The sequence below is a fragment of the Dryobates pubescens genome, chromosome 4, assembly GCF_014839835.1.
Source record: "Dryobates pubescens isolate bDryPub1 chromosome 4, bDryPub1.pri, whole genome shotgun sequence".
In the NCBI taxonomy this organism is placed as follows: Eukaryota; Metazoa; Chordata; class Aves; order Piciformes; family Picidae; genus Dryobates; species Dryobates pubescens.
Window position 1 is genome coordinate 7,978,276 of NC_071615.1, and position 22,772 is coordinate 8,001,047.

Below are 22,772 nucleotides of genomic sequence, written 5' to 3' on the forward strand. Positions count from 1 at the left end.
CACCTGCCCAACAGCAAACTTAATTTTAAAGACCTCAGAAGAGGTACATGAGTTCTGTCTAAGAACAGAGGGTGAGCAATGAAGCTACTCCTGTATGAGGGAGCATTTGTGGAAGAAGTAGTGGAGAAGCTGGCACTGCTTGGCATCAACATGTGTTATACAAGAATGATTATACTGGCATCAACAAAAAGGTGTCTTTCCATCTTCGGTAAATGACAGGAGGGCTGCATTCAGTCTAAACATGCTGCATTTAAGGACAGAGCATTTGAACCACTCAAATCCATGTGTGCCTTTTCTGCACCTTGGAGCAGGCAATCAACATCAGTGTTAACTCTTCACTGATCTTTGACACTACCCAAAAGACATGGGTCATGAGCCAGACTCTGGTGGGCCTGTGGATATTCAGGACTAGAATGGAGTTGTATGGTTTGCTCCCTTTTTCTGTAGTGCTTCAGGAACTGAAACTGTGGTACTGACATTAGAAGCTTTGGAAGCAGGCACAGACATCACATCTTGATGTTATCTGAGGTTTTTGATGCGCAGGTGTTTAGCAAAAAACAGAGCAGTAGAGAGGCAGCTGTAGCAGAGAAATTTAGATGGTGTCAATGGAATGAAAGAAGCTCTGTTTAATTCCAGACAATGCTACATCCGTCCCCACTCTTTGTTTCTCAGTTCATTCCTCTTTATCTTCCCAGTGACTGTCTTGGGCAGCTCTTGGACAAATTCCACCTAAATGAAAAAAGACAGACAGCAATGCAGCATATTCTACAGAGCTGGTTTCCCAGGACTGGTTCTCTGCATATGTGGAATACTAAAAGGAAAAGGACCCCCATCAGTAAGAGCTGCTTGCCTAAAGGGTCAGGTCCAAGCCAAATCAAGGCAGCACACTGTGCCAATTGTGAAACAGCTTCTTTGGCTGCCTAGATGGTCAAACATCTGCATCACTGCCTCCCAACTGTAACATGAGTCCTGTAACAGAAGGATGAATACCTCAATGGTGTCAGAGATCAGAGATGAATGACATGAAGAAGCAAAAAAGGATGCTATTGGCTCACAGTCTTAATGGACCTTAGATCATTCAAGGCACTGTTAGTAACTCTTGTCCTTGTGGCGCTGGGATTACTGAGAAACATCAGGTACATCCTCCTGGGCTTTCCTCTTATTTATCAAATGTGAGGATCAGTAGAGAAAAACTTACTTAGATTCAGTCAGGTATAACCCTAAATTCACCAGAGTGCTTGGCTGAAGATTAAATACAAAATGGAGACTTGTGGGCCTGGCTTAGAGCATGCAGATCTAGCTAGGATGTTATACAAAGCCAGGAGATTTTGGAGAGGTTTAAACAAACGCTTTTGTCAATATGAACAAATGCTTTTTAGGAAAGATTTTCTGGAGCCAGTGATCCAGCTGAATCTTTACCACTCTCTCTTTCAGGTAAACCATGGAAATCCAAGCAGTAATTGTCCTGACATTGATGGAAGGCTGCCCTGGTTTCAAGTTCCTCCTCAACAGCATTTACCTTTCTAGGGTACTTGTACGGAGCGGTAGTTTTCTTGACATGCTCCTGCAAGTCACGGGCTAAGCTTTCCAGGTCATTGGATGAAAAGGTTGGGGACAGGACCACAAATGCTTTCACAACCTGTAAAGTAAGGTCAACAAAAGTGGTCTGACACCATCCATTTTTAAGAGCTGAGATACAGATTAACAGGGAGTAGTACGGTTCAGAGTCATGACATGTGAAAGGAGGAACAGAGAAACCAGCACAGTGTAAGAATTGGCTGTGCAGCAGGGAAAGCTGAAGGTGGTCTTCCTGCCCCCCTCAGAATGCAAAAGCATTTGCTCTGTCCTCTCAATGGGGGTAAAGGAGGAGGATTAATAAGACGTGTCTCTGCAGAGTTCTTTCTGAAGCTGAGCACAGAAGGCCCATACCGTCCCAGCACAGGACTGTGCTTACTCCATACACCTAGCCCAAGTTTAATGCTAGGGCAGTTATAGTAGAACTCTGGCTACACCAAGACACCCAGAAAAGACAGACAATTTCAGAGAAGTGCTTAAAAAGAAGGGGAATGTAAGCATTACTGTAATGTTCTCCACAGGTAAGATCTTGGGATGAAAAGAAACTAAGAGCAAAGGCATATAAACTGGAAGGGATTTTGCCTGTCCCCCCAGGTGGAATTATCCAGGATGTCATGACTGCCTCAGGGCTGTACATTACTCAGTGAAGTAGGAACTGCTTTATATAGCTATATATTTAAACATATTGCTTCCCCCACCAATGTTCAGCATCATTACCTCTCCTCTGAGAGGATCTGGGCTGCTGACAACAGCTGTTTCTGCTACTGCAGGGTGCTCTATCAGGGCACTCTCTACTTCAAAAGGCCCAATGCGATACCTAGGTAAGGAAAGAAAACAGCAGGATTTGATGGCACGAACTGCAACACCAGTACCAAATGTATTTCAGTCCTCATATTGCAGAGAAAACCCCAAAACAAAACAAACCAGCAACCAGCTACAAAAACTTTAGGCAGAATGGGAAAGTTGGCTGTATGAGAAGTTTCCAGGGTGCTCATGTGGTAGAGGAATGCTCTCCATCTCTCCACTTTGTGGCTCCAAAGCTAGAGCTCAACCCCACCCTACAGCTGGGGTCTTCTGTGTCAGCTGATGCCATGTTATGCCATCACATCATACATACAATTAATTTCTTCATGTTAAAAAGAAAATCTTTCATAGAATAGTGTAGCTGGAAAAGACCTTTACCATCATTGAGTCCAACTAGTCACCCAGCACAGCCAAGTCCACAATGCTCTTTGAATAAGAAAGAGATGCCCTTCAATTTTAGTCAAAACCCAAACTAGATTAAAATCCCTCCTCTGCCAATGGAAGCCTTCACTGTTTGTTGAAACAAATGAAATGTTCTAGGGGAAACAGACAGAGAGGCCACTGACATCAGCAAGATGAGAAAGCAGGTCCATGAAAAGCTAATAATAAAGCAAGTCAAGAGGTCAACACACTCATCACAGAACTGTCCCATCAGAAGCTCCCCAGGAACACAACATGTAAGATCATACAATGGCAGATTCAGAAGCTTGCAAACTGACCCTGAAGAAATGATGATGTCATCATCTCTTCCAATAAACTGAAAATAACCATCTTCATCCACAGTTCCTCTGTCTCCAGTGACATAAAAATCCCCACGCTCACTTTCTGCAGTTTTCTTAGGGTTGTCCTAGTGGTTTGCAAACAGTCATTTAGATGTTGAGCATGAATTAGCCATACATTCTGCTATGACACAGATATGTTAAATGCACTGGAACTTCATTTTTCACTCCAGAATTTTCAAGAACTGTCCTGACATTGCTATAAAACACAATAAAATGCAAACCATCAAACAAACAAGCAAACCATCCCCACATTTTGGTTCTTAAAACAAACAAAACTCAGCCTTGAACAAATTCTTCTCTTGCCCTTTCTAGCATCGACAAATCCAAACAAACAAACCACATTGATAATGAACAATGAAAAATATCCAGTCTTTTGAACCACTCTGCAATAGAATAGAATAGAATAGACCAGGTTGGAAGAGACCGTCAAGATCATCATGTCCAACCTATCATCCAACACCACCCAATCATCTAAACCATGGAACCAAGCATCCTGTCAAGCCTCGCCCTGAACACCCCCAGAGACGGCCACCCCACCACCTCCTCAGGCAGCCCATTCCAGTGGGCAATCACTCTCTCTGTGTAAAACTTCCTCCTAACCTCCAGCCTAAACCTCCCCTGACGCAGCCTGAGACTGTGTCCTCTTGTTCTGGTACTGGTTGCCTGGGAGAAGAGACCAATTGGAGAGATCTTGGGGAGATTGGTGGTGATGAGGAATAAAATAAAGTCCTTACTACGTATTTAGAAAATAAACCAAGTGGTCTCATAGGTTTGCTTCTGACAGCAATTTCCCCCTGCTGTCCTGGAGGCAGGATGTTAGCATTTTTGTCTACAATCTAGAATGAAAAACAATTAGATTTTAGTCCACTGAGAAAACAAACAAACAAATAGAAACTTTCAAGCCAAAGAAGAAAAAGCCTATGAGAGAGCCTAAAGAGCAGCCAACAAACCTGAACATCAAAAAGGGGAGCTGCCTTCCCCATTGATCCAGGTTTAATCTTCATTCCTTTAAAACCACAGCAGATTATTCCCTGTAAATATACAGAACAAACCAAAGTTTTGCAATGGAAAAGTGCTACATTCACATTCGACTCATTAAAGGTATTTTCTGGGATAATTTCAAGGCAAGGAATTAAAATTTAAAGGATCCTCTATGTCAGTGCTATGGGGCACAGATAAGCGAAAAATCAAGAAAGCCCCTGGAAGAAGCCTGTTCCATTAGCTGAAGAGCTCATATGCTCTGCTAAGCAGTCTTCTTCCTCAGATTCAGACTCTATCCTCTTGCCTGTCACTTGGAATTTGCTTAAGGACATCTATGGAGTTACTAAAGAGCATCTTCTCCCAACAATCCATGCTTCTGGCAGGTTCTGTAAGGACAGCCATGAAATGGTGTTCTTTCTTAGTTTATCAGGAGAAAGTATTAGTGAAACCTTCACACTAACAGGCTGTGTTCTTGCAAAACAAGCCTCAGAACATTGTGAAGCAAAAAGGAGCTACCCAGATTTAACAGAATCTTGACCCTACAGGAGTACCGTTTCAGTCTGCCCGTATATTTCATGGATGTCCAGCCCAGTCTGGCTTTTCCACTGCTCAATGACTTCTGGGTTGAGTGGCTCCCCTCCACTCAGGCAGTGCTTCAGCTTCAGGAACTTGTAGCTTCACAGGGAGTTAAAAAACAAGAGAGCCAGTACTTAAATCTATTAGGCAAGACAAGGAGCACAAAACCATAAACAGATGATGCCACAAAGGGGGAAAATCAGAGGACTTCCACCAGAGCAAAGATAGCAGTCTGGGCCCAGCACTATTCACATAAGTAAGTAGCAGTCAAGAGTTAACCAGAGAAGAAAAATAAAGTTTTTGCTGAAGTCAGCTGAGATTTAAGGACATGCCTATAACTAACCACAGAGCAATTTGCTGAGCCAGGGCTCTGATTGCTGGACCTTTGCAACAGCCCAAGTGAGAAAGTGCAAGAGGAGAAGAAAGAACGGTGGCAGGCAGTGAGAACTGGAGCAACTGCCACAAGTCACTCCTTCACACTCACGTTGAGGCTGCCTTTCTAGGATGACAGTCCTTCCCAAAGCATGGACAATTAATGTGATCACTGAAAATCATGATAAAAAATTCCACAGGCACTCAAGGTTCACACCCTCAGGGATCTGCTCACAAGCTCAGCAGTGAACGTCACATCAAGTTCCTGTTTGATCTTAAAGCTCAGCACACTCAAGAATGATCCTCTCATGAAGGATATTTTAAACCAAATGACTACCTGTTTTGGGGCAAACAGCCAGATGTGGAAGTTTAGTGAGGGTAGGTTAAACATTAGTAAACCATTTCTTGACGTACTTGGAGAGATCATTTTGCACCAGCATGCGGAACAGTGTGGGAGCACCGATCAGCACGTCAATAGGGAACCTGCAGAGAGTCTGCAAGTGAAACAAGACAGACAGGTGAAGCTCAGACAGAACACTGCCTTCTGCATGGACAGCAAGTAGGTGACAGAAGGGGCAAATGCAGCTCTGCTTCCTATGTAAAAGCACCACGTGTTCAATTTTGGGCAAGAAGCTCTCCTAGTGGTGTAATATGCAGAGGCTCACAGTACATTTGATGGGACACAATCCCATGCTGCACACAGACTGCACAGCTTAGAGCATGGCCATAGCAAGGCTGTCCACATCTACATCACAGGGAGGTTTTCACTTTCATCTTGGCCAGTGTGGGCAGAGAAACACTTCCATTTGCTTGCATTAATACCACCTGCTATTACTTCCACCATCACCGGAACACAAGGCCAGCAATTAGTGCTGCTTTTGGATGATTTTTATTCATGTACTCACGAACTATGACAGGGTCTCTAAGCAATGGAAACAGCACCTTGAACACAACTATGGACAGAACTCTCATGAAATCTATGGATGCTGTTGAGAATTATTTTGGGGGCCCTTTGTGCAGACTAACACATCTCCCTGAGTTTTTCCTTACATTTAGGATGGTTGATGCTTCAATCTGTGGTAGATTATGTATAAAGATGCATGCTCCAAAAGTCCAGGGATCAAAAACACTTCCCAGTGAAGCTACTACCCATCCTGTGTCTGATGTGTTCCATATTATGTCTGAGGGAGTCAAATCCAACCAGTATCTGACAGAGTAGAGAAAAAACCAGAATGAAAAGGTAATGAATTTTTTTTGCTTTGAAAAAAGCCCAAACCAAATCATGACACAAAGAAAACAAAAGAAACCAACTAACCCAGGATTTCTGACATGGACACTGGACACCCTGAGGAAGTTTATTTTATGGACTGCTAGCCCTAGCATAAACTGTATGCTTGCATAAATATACACACACCACACATACATGGTGTCAGTCAAAACACAGGGTAGAGTAAGGGTCTGAATGTCAGTGAAGTGACTTTCCACTACACAGGGAGATAGGGTTGAAGCAGCATCACTCAGGAAAGCTATGTTGGACACCAGGTATTTCTGCTGAGAGACCAGGATGATTTGTGTAACCTCTGCTCATCTATGTGTCACAAAGCTTTTTGCAGCCCAAGCAGCATAGGATCTCTTAGTTCTCTGCACTAAAGTATTCCCAGCTGATGGCTGCCCTTTCACCCACTCTTATCCTTTCCTTAGAGATATTAAAATATGAAAATGCTTGAGGTGATCCTACCCTGGAAATCTACTGAGTTTCTAGTTCAGTTTCAGAGGCAGAAGGACTGGGGTCATACACTGGTAAGTCTTACTCAGTTATTTTTCCATCAGTTCTACTGTGCAGCTTCAACTATCTCATATTCATCCAGGCTCAAACTTTTCATACCTTTCACTTAAAAGGGGTCTGAAACCAAGACTACCCTGAGAATGCTCAGTCATCTTTGGAGAGCCTGTGGTTCCACTGGTGAAGAAGATAGTCACTGAATCCTGAAGGCTTGTTTTCACACAGGAATGGTCAGCAGATTGGTTCCTTTAAAACAAAGAATGCAATCATGACTTCACTGCTTGCTTCCCACAGGCTTTAGAGTGTAAGGAAGTACTGCATATTGCAAGGCTCCTACCACAAAGAAGCATCACACAAGCTTTTCAACTAATTAGACTTCACAATGTGAAGTTCTACTTCCTAAAAGACAGGTTTAAGAAGAACAGGATAGAAACTTCCCAGAACAAGATTACTGTTAGTAAACAACTCAGATGTGGATCAGCAATCAAGCAATCAGGACTAAAACCTTAATGCTGGCATTTGATGAGTACTTCTAGATGGGCACTTTTGGAGAAGAGATCTGCTTTCTGCACTGTGACTGCAGTCTTACTAACTCATACTCACTTGTACAGGTCAGTGAAGTTCAGCCATCCCTCCCTACTGTCTTTGGACACGATTAGCTTTGTTTTCAGGAACTGACACTCAGATGCCACTGAGTCCACAGCAGGAGCCAACGTGTCATCAGTAACAATGCATTTGGCCTTTGATGCCTGCAGTCGATACAGTAAGTCTTTGGCTGTTAACTGGGATATTCCAGGAATTAAGACAATTCCTGCAAGAGCAATAAAGTTAGTTTGGGATGGCATTATTTTACATCTGATTCTTGTCTAAGAACCTAAACCATTAAACTATTCCCAAACTGACCTCTGAGATTAATTTGTCCTGTCATTGCCAAGCCAAAGAGTTACAGTGGTCTAACGCAGCTGCTTGTGCTCTCCTGTGAGGAGTGAAATGTCTGGTGACTTCCAAGGCTTTTCTCTGCCTTCTGCCATCTTCAGGTCTGCTGCAGAAGCCACCTGAGCTATGGCACTTAGTGCAAATCCTTCAGGAGTACCTGAGTAACTGGTAGCTAGGCCACTCACTAAGTTCTTACATTACTTTTCCTTTATAAACCACATAAATTCCTGATCCCCCCAAGCAGTCTGCATTAACCACTTCTACCAGTCTCAGACATGCTCACTGACCTGCTCTCATGCAAGCCACATACACCAGCCACCATTCTGGGACTCGTGGCAGGACCACAACAATTCTGTCCCCCTTCTGCAGTCCGCATACTTCAGTCAGCGCATTGGCCACTTTGCGAGACAGGAAGCCCAGCTCCTCAAAGCTCCATTTAACTTCTTCTCCTTTTCCATTTACCCACCAAAAGGCAGGGTTTGGTGGTCTCCTTCCAGCCTACAAAACACAGTGATTCAAAGCCAAAACATCTTCTTCTTCAAGACCATGAAATTACAAATCACAAACATCTGCAAATTATGTAGGACCTGAGTATTTCCCAATTAGCACAAAAGTTAATTTCTTGCTCTTTGTCCTTCATGGTTCAAGATTTGCTACAGATCAAGCTCAGATATTCTGAACCTGAAATGTTTACTAGCCCTACTAGCTCCAGGCTCAATTTCTAGTCTGGGTCCTATTTTGATTGAGCATTAATGCTTCTACAAAATAACAGATAATGTTAAATACTTCACATAACAGTCCTGGTGTTCTGAATGGAGTTGTAGAATACTATTAAACAGCAGCAGCATAGGCATAGAACATAAGACAACACAGTATCCCAGGACTCTTTCTAGTCTGCTTGCTCAGGAAGAGGGGAGTTAACCAATCTCTAACTATAGAGCATCTGGGCAAACACAGAATCCAATCCACTTTGGAGCGAGGCAATTAAACATTTGTGGGACAACTTTCCCTAGCAAGCAAAGTTATTGTCAGTTTACCTGTGTTTGTGTGAGGTGAACAGCTAATGCTGTAGTAGGCAAAAGGAATAAGCATGGCAATTCTGAGGTTAAATCAAAGTCAGAAGGGACTTCCTGTTGTTTTTCCTACCCACAGAGGGAGCAACAAGGGTCAGAGACATCTTTTAAATAAAGCAAGAAAGAAGGAAGTTTTATAGAACTCTGTGGTTTTGGCAACTGATATTTTACATTTTTTGTTAAGCACCCCCAACTTGTTTAAAATTCAATTTTAAACTAAAGTATCTCATCTGCACAACAAAGATCCTCTACCTTTTCAATCTCAGACCACTTGTCCAGCACATCACTTGCAAAGTTAAAGTATTTTGGTATTTCCTGTTCGCCCCGCCTGACGGACTGGTATTGTGAATATACGTCAGAGACAAGCAGCCTGGGGTGTCCATGGAAAGTCCTACTAGGAGGCTTTAGAGTCCACAAGGATTTTAAAGTCTGTAATTTAAACAGCTTCATGGCAGAAGATGAAGTATGTAGGTGCTGTAGACTATACAAAAAAATAAACGAGTTAGCAGAACTGCTGCTACGAACCCTGCAACAACAACAGCAAAAGGGAAACAAGCAAGAAGAAAACAGTTATGAATTCAAGAGTTATTAATTGAAGTCACTCAGGCTAGTCACAGCCAAACACATGTTTTGAACAGTTAATTAGATGTGACATTGCCCATTCTGCCTCCTTTTATTTTCTTACCACCAGCCTTTTAAGGACTTAATGAACTGTACTCATCTGGTGTTTTCTCTGTAGCTCAGATGATCCTTACAGATTCTTGGATGTTTTCTTTGGGGCTGCTAATTGCCCACAGCTCTCCTCAGTCAAATAACACCAGATGTTATTGTCTGCATTATAAGAAAGTTACTGGTTCTAATATCAAAGCACTCAGTACCTGATTCTCTATTCCTTTTCTTTCACATGGAGCTCAAGAACATTACCAGACTACTTCCATCAAGATTCTCATCATTTTAGCTTAAACAGTTCTGGCCTGATACAACCATTCACAACATACATCCTTGAGGTCAGTAATCCCTGACATAGGTCTCCAGTTTGATTTAGACACTTCTCTATATTTTCCTCACTGTAAATGCCCTCTTCCATCTGTACTCACCATGATGATCCTAAAAGCTCTAAAGTCAAATTACTTTCTTCCTTTCCATTGCTACTCTTCTTTTTTTTTCCTTTCTATATTATTATTATTTTCAGCAGTCTACAAGATTGCTTCAGACCTGTGCTCAACTGTAAAGAATTTTAATGCTATATAGAGGCTTTTCTTAAGGTTAGCTAAGACAGAAAAAGAACAACAACTGGAATTGCTCAGAATGTGGAGCCAGTGTTCACTGGAAGAGCTCACTGTCAGGAGACAGTGGAGTCCCAGAGGCATACGATGATTCTAAAGCCTGAGTCCACCTATTGATTTTCCCTTTGCAACCACTAAACACAAGCTACTGAACTCAATACAAGGGTTAGGTGGGTGACTGTTGAACTGTACAGGTTAACTTCCTTTTCTGTTCTTGCAAAGGCTCTACTGGTAAAAAGCAGTGTTCTAAATAGTCCCTAGATACATTCATAGAAAATGGATATTGCTAAAGAGTTTTTATGGCATATTCTGGGATATACATTCATTTTTACTGGGTTTGTTTGGGGTTTTGCCTTACTTAAGGAAACAACTGTCAGTAAAACCATCAAGATTTTCATCAAATGTAACCTGTCTTTCAGGTTGTGACCTCCACAACCTGAAACTCAATGGATCCAATTTTGCTCAACAGGTAAGGCTAATAATTTTGATAACTCTTCTTAATAACACAGTAAGATACCTCTCATTTCTTATACTCCTCTAATCCTATGATTTAGCTATGATCTATAGATTTCAGAGCACTGCCATGACAAAATCTACATAAAAACCTGTAGAGAAAAGAGGCAAGAAAGAACAATTCAGGAGCAGTATTCAAGACTGGAAATAGTACTCAAGACTGGCTGGAAAAAACCAATGTTTTAAATCCAAGAATCCCTACAAAAACATCTGCAGAGTTCTGCTGTGAGAGCCTTCAACAGTTTTTAGCATTTTTTCACCTGCAAACCTAGAAGTGAAAATTAACCAGGAAAATTGAGGAAAAGCCCCAATAATGGCAATGTCTACTGACCTGCTCTAAGAATCTGCAATTATTTTTCTTGAGTCAGTACCATCTGCTTCTTCTCGAGGATCAGCAACACTAGGAAGTCAGACAAACAACATTTTCCTGACCTGTTTGCTGCGGACAAATATAGACTTAGAGCTGGCTGGGGTAGATCCTCTTCATTCAGTTCACTTGGCTTTCAGGGTTTGTGTTTCCCCAAGGAGCCACTGTAAAAATTAGTCTTTATCTGAAGACGTGAAGCCTGGATGTTCTGTTGAAAAGGATCTGGGGTGAAACCCTTTCTGCTTAATTATTTGCTTCGTCTGAAGTAATGAGGACAGAGCATAGCACAAAACAGACCAGGCAGCACAATTCTTTCTGTGGAGTAACGTTTTTCTTTTAATCATTTACATTGTTATAATTGTGCATCATTTCAACCTGAACCTACAGCACTTTGTAACCTCTCTTTTCCTGCACTTTAACCATGTAAGCAGATCACAAATTCATCCAGATGAAGCTGTGTTTCTCCTTTCACTCAGAAAGAATGGCAGCACGTTTTTGAAGGCAGAGCATCACTTCACTGCTGATAATCACCATAGAAAAAAGGTTGGTTTTATTAATTTCTCATGCTGATCTAATTATCAACACACTGTAGTTACCCTGTTTGTACTCATTCCAATAAAAATAGTAAACCTTTGTAAACTCTAGGATCTCTTCCTTTTTCTCTTGTATTCCTCATTCTTAATTACTTGCACTTTCTCCCTTCTGAAAATCTGTAGGTCAACAGCAGAGTAGTCTTAATACCACACATCTTCAAGCTGTATTAGTGTCTTTTACTTCCTGGATGCTCTCCTAGTGCTCTGGGTCATGACCACATGCCAAGAGTGCTTTGCTGTGGCTGGTACAAAGGATGGAAGCTTTCTCTCCTCAGTTTCCAGATGATGTTATACCCTTCCCCACTCTTTGCTCCTTAGAACTTTTCTCTGGATTTTCCCAGTAGCTGTCTTTGGCAGCTCCTGAACAAACTCCACCTGGAAGGCGAAAATGCTCACTTTTAGCCCAATACATTCTGTTTCATCTCCTAGGTGCAAGGAAAGACACACTTTTGTCATGGATGGGGTAAAAAGAAGGAAAGCTGCTCAGCTTGGGGCTGGAATGCTGAAATTCATAGAATGGTTTGGGTTGGAAAGGACCTCTAAGGGTCATCCTGTCCAACCCCCCTGCAGTCAGCAGGGACATCCTCCACTAGATCAAGTTGCTCAGAGCCTTGGGGACCCTGCCCTTGAGTATCTCCAATTCCTTGCTACACATTTTAGCTGACTGCACAGGCAGTACTTGCAGGGCCAGGTACCACAAACCTGAAGAAATAAGTCCTTCAGTGGTTAGTACAGGGGATTACTGATGTCTTTCCTGGTTGTAAGGGGTGGATGCTAATACCTCTGATGCCAGCAGAAAATTCCCCTTTGCTTTGGCTGAGAGTCTGGACAGAGTTCAAGGGAGAAACTGATAAAATTTGAATGCCTTGTCCATCTGAGCTGCTGTGAAAACCCCAGGACTTCACGAAAGACAGACTGAACCATGACAAAGATTAGTCACATTAGCATTTCCCCCTTGGGTCCTTCCTAGCACATACATTGAAGCCAAGGCTATAGCTCCAGCAGACTGCGTAATTTACTTTTCATGTCTTTCGTTTCATTTTATCGTGGCTGGAGTATTTGTCAGAATGAAGTTGAAAAGAAGCCAAGGTAGGACAAAACTTGTTCAGCTGTTGATACAAGACCTGTCTTTTTGTGGTGTGCTTACCTTCCTTGGATACTTGTAAGGTGCAGTCACCTTCTTAACGTGTTGCTGCAGCTCAAGAGTTAATTTTTCTGGATCGTGCGACGCATAAGCAGGAGCTAAAACAATGAAGGCTTTGACTACCTGTGCCATAAAAGTTAAGAGACTCCATTAACTTCCAGAGATGGGATTAAACAGATACACTTGTACCAAAGTTCAGAAGGCAAAAATGTGAGTTCTCTCTTTAATTTCCCCTTTCACTGTCTGTTTATCTCCAAATGCAACGTTCTGAAGGACATATTCTGCATCGCAATACTTTTTGCTACTTCTCCCTTTTTAGTTGTTTCTTCTTAGCCTTATAGACTGTTAAACTTTCCAAAAGCTGGAGAGCAGAAGACAAAAGTGCAGCTGAAAATCTCACCCTGGGGCTCAAAGAAACACTGTAAAAGTTAAAAAAAAAAATAAAAATACAGAAACAAACCCTAAACTCTCTAGATTTCACTGCCACCACGTGCTTAGTGACAAAGAGAGAATTCATCTGAATTCTATTTCTTAGACAAAAAGATGCCAAAGTAAGTCTGAAGAGCCAATTTTTTCCCTGCATCAAAGCCTGCAAACGGACCCCCTTGCTCTGGCAGTGGGGTTGGGATCAAAGATCTCCAGAGGTCCCTTCCAGCCCCTAACACCCTGTGATCGTTTGAATAAAGATGATTTCATTCTGTATCTTATTTTTCTCTTTATACCTCCCCTCGAAGTGGATCAGGACTGCTGACCACAGCTGACTCTGCGACCGCAGGGTGTTGTATTAATGCACTTTCCACTTCAAATGGGCCAATGCGATACCTGTGGAGGAAACGCAGACAGGAGAGCTGCAGCAAGCTGGCCATCCAATTGCTCTACCCAGACTGAATTTGAACAGGCAAATGACCAAATCTAAATGCAACTGACTTACCCAGCAGAATTAATGATATCATCATCTCTTGCTACAAACCAGATATATCCTTCTTTATCCATAATCGCTCTGTCCCCGGTGACATAAAAATCTCCTCGTATACAGGCAGCAGTTTTCTCTGGATTATCCTGGAAATGATCAAACATCTCAAAAACTGTACCCAATCATTAGTGCAATGCACTGTATTTACTTTGAAGTGGTGCTGATAATGATCAAGACAACTTTACAAGTTTTCCTCAAAATGAGTGTGTTCAACACTGTTTCTAATTGAAGATGCAAAACAAACAAACAAAAACCCCACCAAAAAAAAAAAAAAAGGCAAAACACCAAAGCAAAAAGCACAAAAGATACAAACAAAACAAAAAGAATACAGACAAACCAACCCCACAACCAAAACCAGAGCCACATTAATTAGCAGGTTTGTGGTGGAAATCTGTGGGAGGTGGAAAAGAACATTTATGTATGCATGGATTGGTATTCTAGGGAAGAAAAGCTGTGCTCCAGCAAATTGCAGCAAATTACTACAATGTACAACCCAGGACTCATTTGCAGGGTGTTGCCACAATAATCTCCTGTCACTGGAAACTTTTTTACCCCTGACCTTCAAGACCAAAACATGAATGAGGAGACCAGCCAGAAAAACTTCATTGTCTATATTGATCTATTTAGTCTGGATTGTACAGGAAAAAACACCTTGACAAGAGAAGCCACATTGAAAAACTGAAGTAGAATTGAAGTAGAGAACCAAAAGAATGATGCACAGTGAGCAACTGCTGTCCAAACATTATGAGGGTTCAGAAGAGACTTAAACACACAAAGGTTCCCCAAAGTTCATTCAATGTGAGAGCTCAAATGCAGTGGAAAGTATCTTTACATTGTCTAATTCCAGTGTTTTCTTAACTGAGCACCACCACAGATACAACACTAGCACAAACAGACTTTTCATCTGAATCAAAATGGCAATTCTCTAAAATGTTTGTTTTTTTCATACCTCTTCTGCTCTCAGTGGGTGGAGCATTCCCATTTTAATAGCACTGTTATGCCACTACCACAATGATGACCTACACTTGATGTTTTTGAGCTGTAGCTTGTGTTGGAGGTACCTGATCGTCTGTGTGCCAGGTAACTGCACAAAGAGTTTCTCAGCCACCAGAGATTCATGCATGCTAGAATGTGTAACTTGTAAAGATTTAAAAGATGAGCCCGTGGGTACCCCTGACAGTGCTAAAAGATACCCTTTGGAAAGCCTTCCTGAGCTTATGACATATTAGAGTAGACTTTAAGGGCTTCCTTCATTAATTCTTAACCAAGAATAGGAACAGGATGGGAACGAAGAGTAAGGCATTGAATACAAAGCTCCTGCCAACTTCCAGCTACATGCCTGGAACAAGGTACCCCTCTGGTTTGTGTTGACTCTCGAAGTTAGACTCTGCCAGTCAGTCTGTTCCTCAAATAGAAGAGCAATGTGCTGATCAGGCTCAAAGACCTCAAACAACCTAGTGAGACCTTGTGAGCATCCTAGATGAAAGCCTGCTCCTTGAATAAGCCAACAGAACTTTGCCATGGGTCTCTCCTGAGCAGGCACAGGCAGGCCAACTTGTACTTACAAAGTACTCTGAGAACAGACAGAATGGTCGCGTTGGTTGAATTCGGATAGCAATGGTGCCTTCTTCTCCCACAGGCAGAACAGCCCCATGCTCATCTATGATCTGCAGAAAGGACACATCATCATTGCTTTGATTAACTCAGTGCAATATCTTGTTACAGTACAGTCCAGGACACAGAAGGGACACAGCCAGCATTCCCTTACTCTTGTACCCACAACTGCAGCTGAGCTCAGATGTGCCCCATCAACATACCTGCACATCATAAGGAGGAACAGGTTTTCCAAAAGAGCCAGGTTTAATTTCCATTCCTTTCCTAGTGGCACATATTGTCACCTGCAGAACAGATCATTACTTTTTAACTGTGTTCAACACCTTCTGTAGAATTGATTCTTGTTTGCATTAGGCACAACACCTCTTCATGACTGTTGTGACGAGGACTAAAGCACTGTGGTTCTTCAGCTCATTAGAGATGAGCAGAGAGTGATTTCAGGTGAGCCCTGCGGAATGAGGTTGCTTGTGCTCAGTCTGAGCCAGTGGGTTCTTCTGCAAACACTTCAACTTGCAGGACAGCAGATGCGAACATATTACAGATTTTATTTCAGTGATGGGACAACTAATTTGTGACCATATGAAGGGTAAGGGGAGAGAATGCCTGGAACATGACTCTTAATGCCTTTGTTAGCATTCAGTTATGGAGAAGCCTGGGATGTGAACTGATTTAGTATTTTCCATTAAAACCTCAGAGGGACTGAAGTGACACCCTGAGCAAACTCTTTGTTAAATATGTTGCCTTGTAAGTAAAGATGATGAAGGCATCTACTGTAAATGATTTGATTTGAGGGAATCTCTGGCATGGTTTCTGCAGGAGACAAACTCTGTAGTTCTAGTACTTCCTAGAAATATAAAAATATGCAGCTAGTTGGTTTTGGAACTACAGAATCATAATTTTATAGAGCCACTTTTCACCAAAGTTCATCAAAATGATTCCCACCTTTGCCCCTGATTTATTAATCACACTGTGCCTCTGCAATTGTTACCTTTGAAAGGCTGTACTGCACGAATGAATGCAAACTTACTGTTTCAGTCTGGCCATAACCTTCATGGATATCCAGCCCTGTCTGGATTTTCCACTTCGCCATCACTTCAGGATTGAGTGGTTCCCCTCCAGATAAACAGTGCTTCAGACTTGGAAACTTGTAGCTTGAGAGGAATAGCAAAAGAAGTCATTCTCTTAACTCCCCAAAAGAGCAGTGAATGGTCTTAACTGAATAGCCTCTCCCAATTTTCAATGTAAGTATGCCTTAAACTTCACAAGCTACTTTGGAAATTACTATAGCATCCTGTTACACAGTCCAGGATTTGTCTCCTAGATTGCTCCTGCTACCACTGAGGACAAGGTAGTTTATCTCTGTGTCACTGGAAGTAGGGGATTTTTGCTGGAATAAGAGTGACAAAGGTGTATTCTTGGAAGAGGTGGCAATAAAGGAGAAATCTGAATAAGCATATCTCATGCTGGTGGAAAGCTGACTTGTGTACTGACATCCAAGACCAAATAAGGCACTGGGAATTTTTCAGAGCAAAAGGAACACAGAGCCTGAACTCTCTGCTAAATCAGGGCTGGCTGTGGTCAGGATGAAAGACCTCTGTGAGAAGAGCAAGTACCTTACTGAAGATGTGAAAGCTCTTTACAAGTCACACTGACTACTCCTCATAAGCTTCATGGTGTAACAAACTGGTGAGGACAGCTGTCAAATTTTCTCAGCATGTAGAAGACCTCTATCTGGTCACTTTGTTCTCAAGTATATGGGAACAATGCTACTATACTCCACTAACTCCCTGATTCAGGGCTACCTGAAAGGTAAACTTAACTGTGAACCATAAGTTCAGTGAAGGTGACAACTTAAAAATATTCTCACTTGTCTCCTCTGCACTGTCTTTTCAGAGACACATTCCTGAAGCCTGAATGGTCCAAGGGGTACCCAGTTATTCTCCTAGTTCAGAACACATCTTTCTCTTCTGAGAGCTAATTTTTCTAATCAGATTTCCTTTAACTGAAAAAAATAGTATTAAGCAACACAAAGAACTAAACAGCTAGAGTTGTCACAGCATTATATCCCAGCTTTTCTCTGCAACCCCTCCAGGCAGATAGATGGGCAGTACCTGCTCAGATCATGTTGGACCATCATGCGGTAGGCAGTGGGCGCAGTGCAAAAGACAGTGATGGGATATTTTGAGAGAGTCTAGGAAAACAGAAAGTTATCTTGTTGCAGAGAAAAATCTAATGGGGTGTCTGACCTTGTAAATGTGTAGGTGGCTAAGACAACTTTATGTGCTCAAATGTCTGCAAAAGGGAAATCATAAAAATGCAACATGCATTCAACACAGAGACTGACTGCATTAGTGACTATGAGCCCTGGCTCTGCAGCAGCTCTACCAGTCAGGCTCACTGCTGTAGAAAGTGTACATTCTGTCCTACAAAAGTCACTCACCTCAATGAATGACTACTGAGAGTACTAGTTCCAAGGTGACTGGGTCCCAGGCTCAAGACTAAGTGAAAATAGTGAACTCGACTAAAGCTTTTCCAGTTTTACTCTTGGGAGAGTCTGGGTCTCCTCTCCACACAATAGGTGAGTGTCAAGGAAAATCAGCCAACTGACTGGTTTTGCAAAATGGCAGGAGAGGAGGAACAGGCATTCTGGCAGCTCATTGAAAACTCAGGATAACAGGGCCCTGCCATACTCTGACCACCAGCTCATGCTCAAGCTGACCCTGAAGTGAGCTCTAGGCTAAGTAAGGGACAAACCAGCAGTGATCCTGAGTTTTTTTTATCTTGCATCTTTCACTGCATCTCCTTCACATTCCAGCCACATCACATGGCCTAACCAGGAGGCAGGACACTTACTGCTCTAGTTTAGTGGACCCCAAAGGGAGCAATAATTGCTTGGGATGATCCCTGCTGTTACAGAGAGGTGGATACCCACACACTGGAGCCCAGCTTGCTTGGTTCATTTATGTAAACTGGAACTAAAAGTCACAGTATAAAATGTTCCACTTACCTCTGCAATAACTGCTGGTTTAAACTGTGGCATGTTGTGTACAAAGACACATGACCCACAGATCCATGGTGCAAAAACACTGGACCAAGCTGCTTTCACCCAGCCAGTATCAGAGGTATTCCACATTATATCTGAAGGAGTCAAGGCCATCCAGTGCCTGATGAGAAAGCAAAGAAAAAGAAATGCTTCATGGAGTGAGAGAGACTCAGGTACAGGTCACAGCACAATTAAGGGAAGGGCAGGAGACTTGCAGTAGAGGATGCAGCATCAGCAAGTGGGGCTATTTAGAAAATTTCTAAGAGTTCAAGGCTCTGAAACACTCTCTTATTTCCCTCCTATTCATTCATTAGTCATATTTCATTCCCTCCTATTTAATGTTTCCAGCATTTGCTTTTCTCCTGAACAGTGTAAAAAATCCATGGCTCGAGATGCAGAATCTGGATCTAGATCATAAACCAAACAGACCATCTGGAATAGGCTTCCCCCACCTTGTGGATTAGACATATCATTAGCCATCTTATTTCTCTAAGCATCTAACCAGATTAATTCTATGGACTCTATAATGCCAACATCCAACTTAGAATGCCTTGGGAAATAATCATGTTTGATGAAAACAAATCAGTACCACGCCACAGATCCAAACTGCACTGTAACTTTTAAGGTATAACACTATGGTCCAAAGTTGCTTTAGTACTAAAGGAAACACTACACTAAAGGTGGCTTTGGTGCTAAAGGAAACTACAAAACACTAAAGCAGTTGACCTTCTCTAATTTCAATAGAAGGATGCTGCTCTGCAGTCAACCCTCTGAGCAACAGAGGGTGTGTGGTGATCCCAACCCAGTCTTCAGGAACCTCTTAATAATGAAGTTTTCACTGTGGAAGGGGACAAGTGAGGAAGAAGCAAGATCCTACACTCACAAAACACCTAACTTATTGGAGTTTTTACAGCAACATTCTCAATTTAACTGTGACCATGTCACTTAACCAGGACACTGGGAGCAAGTACAACGCATACCTGCCAGAGGTTGCAAATCCGATGCCGTAACTGCAGTGGGAATGCATCACCATTTTTGGAGAGCCTGTACTTCCACTGGTGAAATACATCATCATTGGGTCTTGACTCCTTGTCTTGACACATTCATGGTCAGCAGATGCCGCCCTTCAGAACAGTAAATGACAGCTACTACGGGCAGCTTTTCACAAAGGAGACTGTACTTGTTAAGTTTAGGAGATAACTATATGGTCTCATTAAATAAAGAGTTGCATCAGATACCACAGCTATGGGTCAGAGAGTCTGTTTTGCTAGTCACATGTGTGCTCTGTATGCCTTAATGTTCAAGATGTGAGCATCTACAGCATATTCCTGAGACATTGTTTATGACTGTTTTGCAAGGACACTAAAAAAGGCTTGTTACAGAGCAGCAGACAGACGCATAAACAACTTTTGCCCCAACACATCCTGTCTCCCAGGCTGAAGTCAGTGACGGTCAGATTCAGGCTATTATGCCAGGTAAGGCAGACTGAGACATATCATCTGTGTTCAAGAGAGTTATGCACATTTCAGATTGTCTGGGCTACCAAGACAGTCAAAGGAAAAAAACATAACGGATGGCATGATAGCTGAGCACAGAAAGCTGGCAGTGGGTATCTTCTCATTCAGTTCAAGAGGCATAAAGTGAGGCTCCAGAGGACAAGCACAAAACAACTGCAAGATCAATGCTCCATGTGCTTGGATTGTGGTCGCAGTAGAAGCAGAGAGCAGTCTGCTCAGTAAGGAGAAGCTGAAAGACCTGAGTATAACTCCCAAAAAATGTGTGGGAGAGATTTGTGCTTAATGCAGTGGTTACAGAGGGATGGCAAAGGGAGGGAAAAACAGAACTCATTCATCTTTTGGACAACAATTCCAACAATTAGCAATGTCAACTGACTGATACAGCTTCCTTCACCACACAGGGATGATGGTAAAACAGCTGGATACTCACGCAAGGAGTTCTTTGAGGTTCAGCCACCCATTTCTGCTCCTTTTGGCTACAATTAGTTTGCTTTTCAGAAACTCGCAGTCAGGCATGATAGATTCTACTGCAGGTGCCAGTGTATCATTGGTAATGATGCACTTGGCCTTTGAAGCCTGGAGTCTGTATAAAATATCTTTGGCTGTTAATTGGGATGTTCCTGGAATAAAAATAATTCCTGGAAAAAAGGCAAGAAGCAATTTAGAAAATGGACCATTTATCTTTGTTACATTCCCATGACACGAGCCCAGCCACAGAAAAGCTGACCTCCTTGCCAAAATCTTATCCCCTGAGAAACCAAGAACCGAGTAGAACTCAGGTTTGAAGGCAGAGCTTGGGTGAATTTGTGACCTAGGAATGATCTGGGATCGTATGGCTCTGAAAGACCTCTAAACCCTGCAACACTGATGCTGAGTTTTGTGTCATTCACATGAAAGGTATCTAGATAACGAACAGCATCTAGATTTAGAAGGATTTTGAGCACTACTTTCATGACTTGCAACTCAAGAAGGAAGTGTTGAGATTATTCATATACATAATTAAGGGGATGACAAAGCCAGCATTTGGATTATATTCACATCTGGAGTAATGGCATTATTCATTTCAATAAGGAATTAATATCTCTGACACCAGATTAACGGAGATGGGGGTCAGATAGCTTACATACACCATTCAGCCAACATACTCCTCGGGCTTGGATTTTGTAATTTGAGCAAATATGTTTGGATACCAAGTACAATGTGACTAAAATCACGTTTTCAGAGGGAGGAAACATTTTTTTAGTGCATTTGGACTTGATTTAGACTTGATGGGGTGCTTGGTGCCATGGTTTAGTTGATTAGATGGTGTTGGGTGATGGGTTGGACACGATGATCTTGAAGGTCTCTTCCAACCTGGTCCATTCCATTCCATTCCATTCCATTCCATTCCATTCCATTCCATTCCATTCCATTCCATTCCAATACCTCTTTTCCCAAGGATTTCAACAGACCTGACCTACAGATTGATCTCAGTCTTCTTGCACCTTCAGAACTGTCTACCAAATTTTACACTTGGGCAGCTGAGGCACTGAGATATTGAATGATTCCCCACATCACAGTCCACAAAATCTTGGATACAATAGAATAGAATCCATTTGACTGGACCATGGCTGTTCAGCACAAAGTGCAATGTCACTTCAGCTCCCGTGTGGAGGGTGCCCTTTCTCCTTCTGTGCAAAAGCTGAATTGTACATGGAACAGCAACATATTCCTACTTGCATGTCTATCAAATTAATGTAGCAGATTTTTCACATCCTCTATTAATTTTCTTTCTGCATCCAAAAGATCAGTAAGGTCACTCACCTGTTCGGATACAGGCTATACACATTAACCACCATTCAGGAACACGAGGCAGAACTGCCATAACTTTGTCTCCTCTCTGTAGACCACATGCCTCAGAAAGTATATTAGCTGCTTTCCTAGACAGAAATCCCAGCTCTTCAAAGCTCCACTTTACCTCCTCTCCCTCATCATTTACCCACCAAAAGGCTGGATTGGCTGGTCGTATTCCATCCTAGAGCACAACAGAAGATATTGAAAGAAGAAGATAAACCTTAAAATGATTCACTTCAATCCAAAATAACTCCAGACTAAGGAAATCACCTGTGGCATTGAGTATCTTCAAGTGATAGCTGTATTTCTGAGAACAAAAATAAAACAGTGCATTCTCCTCTGCAGCCAATTCTGCCCAGCATTCACCAGGAAAATTGATTTGTATCATCTGAGATTTGTTCCAATTTCGGTGAAGGAAAAGGAAAATCCTACCTTGTCTAGTCGTGTCCACTCATCTAGGACACTGCTTGCAAAGTTGAAGTATTCTGGCAGTTCCTTTTTACACTGGTTTATAGAGTCAAAATGAGAAATAATCTGAGATGTTAGAAGCCGGTTCTGTCCATGGAATGACCTGCAGGGTGATGTGATAATCTTCAGACACTGAGGAATCCACGATTTCATTAATGTTCTCATGATAAGTGATGTTGTATCAGATGGTGGGGGAAAAAATCAGGTGCACACCTCCAGGTATCAGTCATCTGAAAAAATAAAATACATGTGAAACCAGCCAGGTGTTGGATGCTGTTTGGGATGTTGGATAAATTAATGCAAAGCAACTTGAACAAATAGGTTAGCTGTGCAGCTGCTTGGTTTCCCCCCATTATTTCATGCAATCTCAAACTAAGTGTTCCTCCTTTTTTGGCAAAGAGACTGTGCACTGCTTTTGTGTTAACCATCTTAAACCTCTCCTTTGTCAGCTGATGGATGAATGTCATCTCTCATCTCTAAACTTTCCACCCCTTTTATAAATACCTGTATTTTTATTGTTCAGATAAAATAGTCCTGTT

General features: G+C 42.1%; 2 protein-coding genes across 2 annotated transcripts; both read right to left on the reverse strand.

Annotated features, from left to right (window-relative positions):
• Positions 1-620: 620 nt before the first annotated feature.
• On the reverse strand, positions 621-9,343 carry LOC104299078 (acyl-coenzyme A synthetase ACSM4, mitochondrial). The gene is made up of 13 exons (XM_009899221.2): positions 9,135-9,343; positions 8,097-8,307; positions 7,477-7,684; positions 6,976-7,119; positions 6,141-6,297; positions 5,505-5,584; positions 4,694-4,817; positions 4,112-4,192; positions 3,896-3,997; positions 3,099-3,226; positions 2,293-2,392; positions 1,520-1,639; positions 621-729 (listed from the first exon to the last, which is right to left on the reverse strand). Exons 1-13 carry the CDS (start codon positions 9,330-9,332, stop codon positions 643-645), a joined length of 1,740 nt encoding a protein of 579 aa, XP_009897523.1. The 5' UTR covers positions 9,333-9,343; the 3' UTR covers positions 621-642.
• Positions 9,344-11,596: 2,253 nt separating this feature from the next.
• On the reverse strand, positions 11,597-22,458 carry LOC104299068 (acyl-coenzyme A synthetase ACSM4, mitochondrial). The gene is made up of 13 exons (XM_009899209.2): positions 22,198-22,458; positions 21,736-21,946; positions 20,363-20,570; positions 19,396-19,539; positions 18,380-18,536; positions 17,484-17,563; positions 16,400-16,523; positions 15,576-15,656; positions 15,324-15,425; positions 13,717-13,844; positions 13,508-13,607; positions 12,789-12,908; positions 11,597-12,016 (listed from the first exon to the last, which is right to left on the reverse strand). The coding sequence occupies exons 1-13, from the start codon at positions 22,396-22,398 to the stop codon at positions 11,930-11,932; spliced, it is 1,743 nt and encodes a 580-aa protein (XP_009897511.2). The 5' UTR covers positions 22,399-22,458; the 3' UTR covers positions 11,597-11,929.
• Positions 22,459-22,772: the final 314 nt, after the last annotated feature.